At 63.1% G+C, this 2,730-nt stretch overlaps 1 protein-coding gene across 1 annotated transcript; it reads right to left on the bottom strand.

The window, feature by feature from the left end:
* Positions 1-410: 410 nt before the first annotated feature.
* On the bottom strand, positions 411-1,748 carry LOC107134993 (ATP-dependent 6-phosphofructokinase, liver type-like). The gene is made up of 3 exons (XM_015476966.2): positions 1,499-1,748; positions 1,077-1,147; positions 411-570 (listed from the first exon to the last, which is right to left on the bottom strand). Exons 1-3 carry the CDS (start codon positions 1,673-1,675, stop codon positions 426-428), a joined length of 393 nt encoding a protein of 130 aa, XP_015332452.1. The 5' UTR covers positions 1,676-1,748; the 3' UTR covers positions 411-425.
* Between the last annotated feature and the right edge of the window lie 982 nt (positions 1,749-2,730).

Genomic DNA, 2,730 nt, shown 5'->3' with positions numbered 1-2,730 from the left:
GGCGCGCTGCGTGCGGGCTCACCCTCCTCCCTGACCTACGTGACCTGCGTGCGGCTGGACGCGGAGGCCAGGAAGGCCGGGGGCTCTGCGGTCTCCCATTGCCTGGCCTCATCCCGCGGCAGCTTCCAGGGAAGCCGCGTCCGCTGAGGACCAGAGGGCTCCGTGGAGCTGCGGAGCCCACGTCCACCCCCTGCTGGCTTATCATTCTGTATCTACGGGCATGGCCGTCAGGGACGTCTGAGGACACCTCGCAGGCTCCCCAGGCTCCCCTCTCCTCCTCGCCAGCCCAGGGCTGTCTGAACCGAGGAAGCCTTCAGGAGTCGGTAACTGCCCCAGCCCCAACCCCACAGTAAGCACCCTGACCCTCCCACCACCAGCATGGTGACCTGAGGCAGCACTTCCACCAGGTGTGTGGGCAGGGCTGCTCAAGTGGCCTGAAACAGGAGAGCCCCACTCAGGACTCTGGGCAGGGCAGCCCTTACCTCAAAGCCCCCGATGACCAGCAGGGCATGGATGTTGTAGGTGCGGAGATTCTCCACAATGGCCTCCAGGTGGGCCTTGGGCAGGGTCCTGCAGCAGATGCCATGTGGACATGTGTGTCCAAGGACTCAGGTCCACACTGTCTGACCCCAGAAAGCTCATGCCTCGGCCACCCCAGAGTCCATGATCAGTCACTGAAACGCCCCTCCCTGAGACAGTGAGCTCCGTGCAGGGACAGAGATGTGGAAGGTGGCCATGAGTGGCCTGGGCACCCGTTTATCATCCTGAGACCACCAGACCCTGGGATGGAGACCACAGCCACAGCTGGCATGCCTGGTGATAAGGCCAGGAGACGCCAGACCCCAGCAAGAGGCACAGGCGCCCCTGCTCCAGCCCACTCCCACGCAGCGCCCACTGCAGCTCCTCTGCACAGCCAGCCGCAGGTGAGCTCAGGCCAGGAGGCCCCGGCCCGGTCAGCTCGGCTGACCCAGAGCTGCCAACGGGGCTTGCTCCTAGGACTGCAGGGCTGGTGTCCTCTGTGACCCTGGAGACTGCCCCTGGCTCTCCCCTCCCATTGCCCAGTGCTAGCAGCTCACCTCTTGGTCCCCAGCATAGAGCCACCGCGTCCCAGCCAGCCAGCCACATCATGCCAGCCCACTTCTTGCACCTGGCAGGTGGGGGGGGGGGTACAGGTTCAGGGGAGTGGAGTCTCCCAGCTCCTTCTCAGCAAGGCAGGCCTGTGCCCAGGAACAAAGGCCATGCCACGCTGACCACTGCCACACAGCCAGGGTGGGATCTCCAGGCCTGGCTGGCAAGGTTAAGTGGACGCAGTCCCTCAGCTTCAGAAACCCAACAGCTGGCCCCTGTACTGGGCCACTCTGAGGTTTGCATGTCAAGAGCCCCCCAAGTCCGTCTAAGTAATTGAGGGGTGGGCCACAAAGGACCAAAGGGCAAACAAGACCCAACTACAGCAGGTGCAGTGCTGGGCCCCAGCCCCCGCCCTCAGCAACACACCCACCTGGCCCTTGGCCAGGCCTTCAAAGCCGTCATGCACCACGTACACCGTGTGGCCATGGGAAATGCCAGTCCGCACCGCAGAGCGCACAGCTGCATTCATGCCGGCTGCCGGGGCCCCCACATTCAGGATGGCCAGGGAGAAGTTGGACTGCAGAGAGAAGGGACAGGACTGGAGCATGAGACACAAAGCTGGACAGGGAGTGAGCGAAGGCAAGCGCTGTCCACTCCGCCAGCTCCCCTGGAGCAGCACACATCTGTCCTAATTCCAAAAGACGCTGAGAAAGACCCCAGGAGACACGGTACAACCAGTACACACTGCAGTCCCCAGCAAGGGGAGTGGCCGCTGGCACCCAGCAGGGCTCCTGGGGCAGCATCGGGGCATAAGCAGAGGTGAGGTTGCAGGCAACGGCCCATTCTCAGGGCAGGGCCAAGGGGTGTGGGGAAGGGGGCTGCGGCCATCCTGCCCCCCAGAAGCCACTCTAAGTGAGTGACCAGCTCCACTGGCTGCTGCAGTCAACCCTGCACACCCGAAATGCAAGTAGGAGGTCAGTGTTACACACAGCACACCTGCACCGCCCTCCTGCGCCACCTCTGCACCCAGCATGCACCTAGCACCTCAGTATACCTGGCTCTGCAGCAGCCAACTCCTAAGGGCAGCGTGGCCTGACTGTGGTTCCTACCACCCAGCCAGCCTGCTGCCCCCAGAGGGGGTCACGCACCAGCCAGGTCCCGGGAGGGGCAGAGAGACCACATGGCTCCACCAGACATGCTGTGGGCACCAGGAGGCTGCAGGAGCACTGGAGGGATGGCTGAGGTGGGACAGTGGGCACCCTGGCCAGGCTGCACAGCCTCTGGAGCCCACCCAGCCTCTGGCACCAATGTGGCCACCTCCAAGAGACCTATGAGCCAGAACCCACCGTGAAGTGTGTGGGTGGCCCCTCCTTGATCCTGGGACAAAGAAATTAGCCCTTTGTCATCCTGAGTCTGTAACACCCCTTAACCTGAGAGACTCTGCCTGCTGGTGCTGTCCTCTCAGTGTTACATCATGGGCCACTTCGTGCCTTGTGCCAAGTGACAAGAACCAGCCCACTCTGCATTGGGGTCCCTGGACTCTGCACTGTGACCCAGGCTTGGCTGTGGGACCTGCTAGTCCAACTGGCCCCTGTGCCCACAAGCAGAGCCAAACCTAAGACCCCTTGCTACTCAGACCCCAGGCAGCAGAGAAGGGCTCCA

The sequence above is a fragment of the Marmota marmota genome, unplaced genomic scaffold (genome assembly GCF_001458135.2).
Source record: "Marmota marmota marmota unplaced genomic scaffold, marMar, whole genome shotgun sequence".
Classification (NCBI taxonomy): domain Eukaryota; kingdom Metazoa; phylum Chordata; class Mammalia; order Rodentia; family Sciuridae; genus Marmota; species Marmota marmota.
The sequence above is the reverse complement of the archived record's forward strand: the minus strand, read 5'-3'. Positions and strand labels throughout refer to the sequence as shown.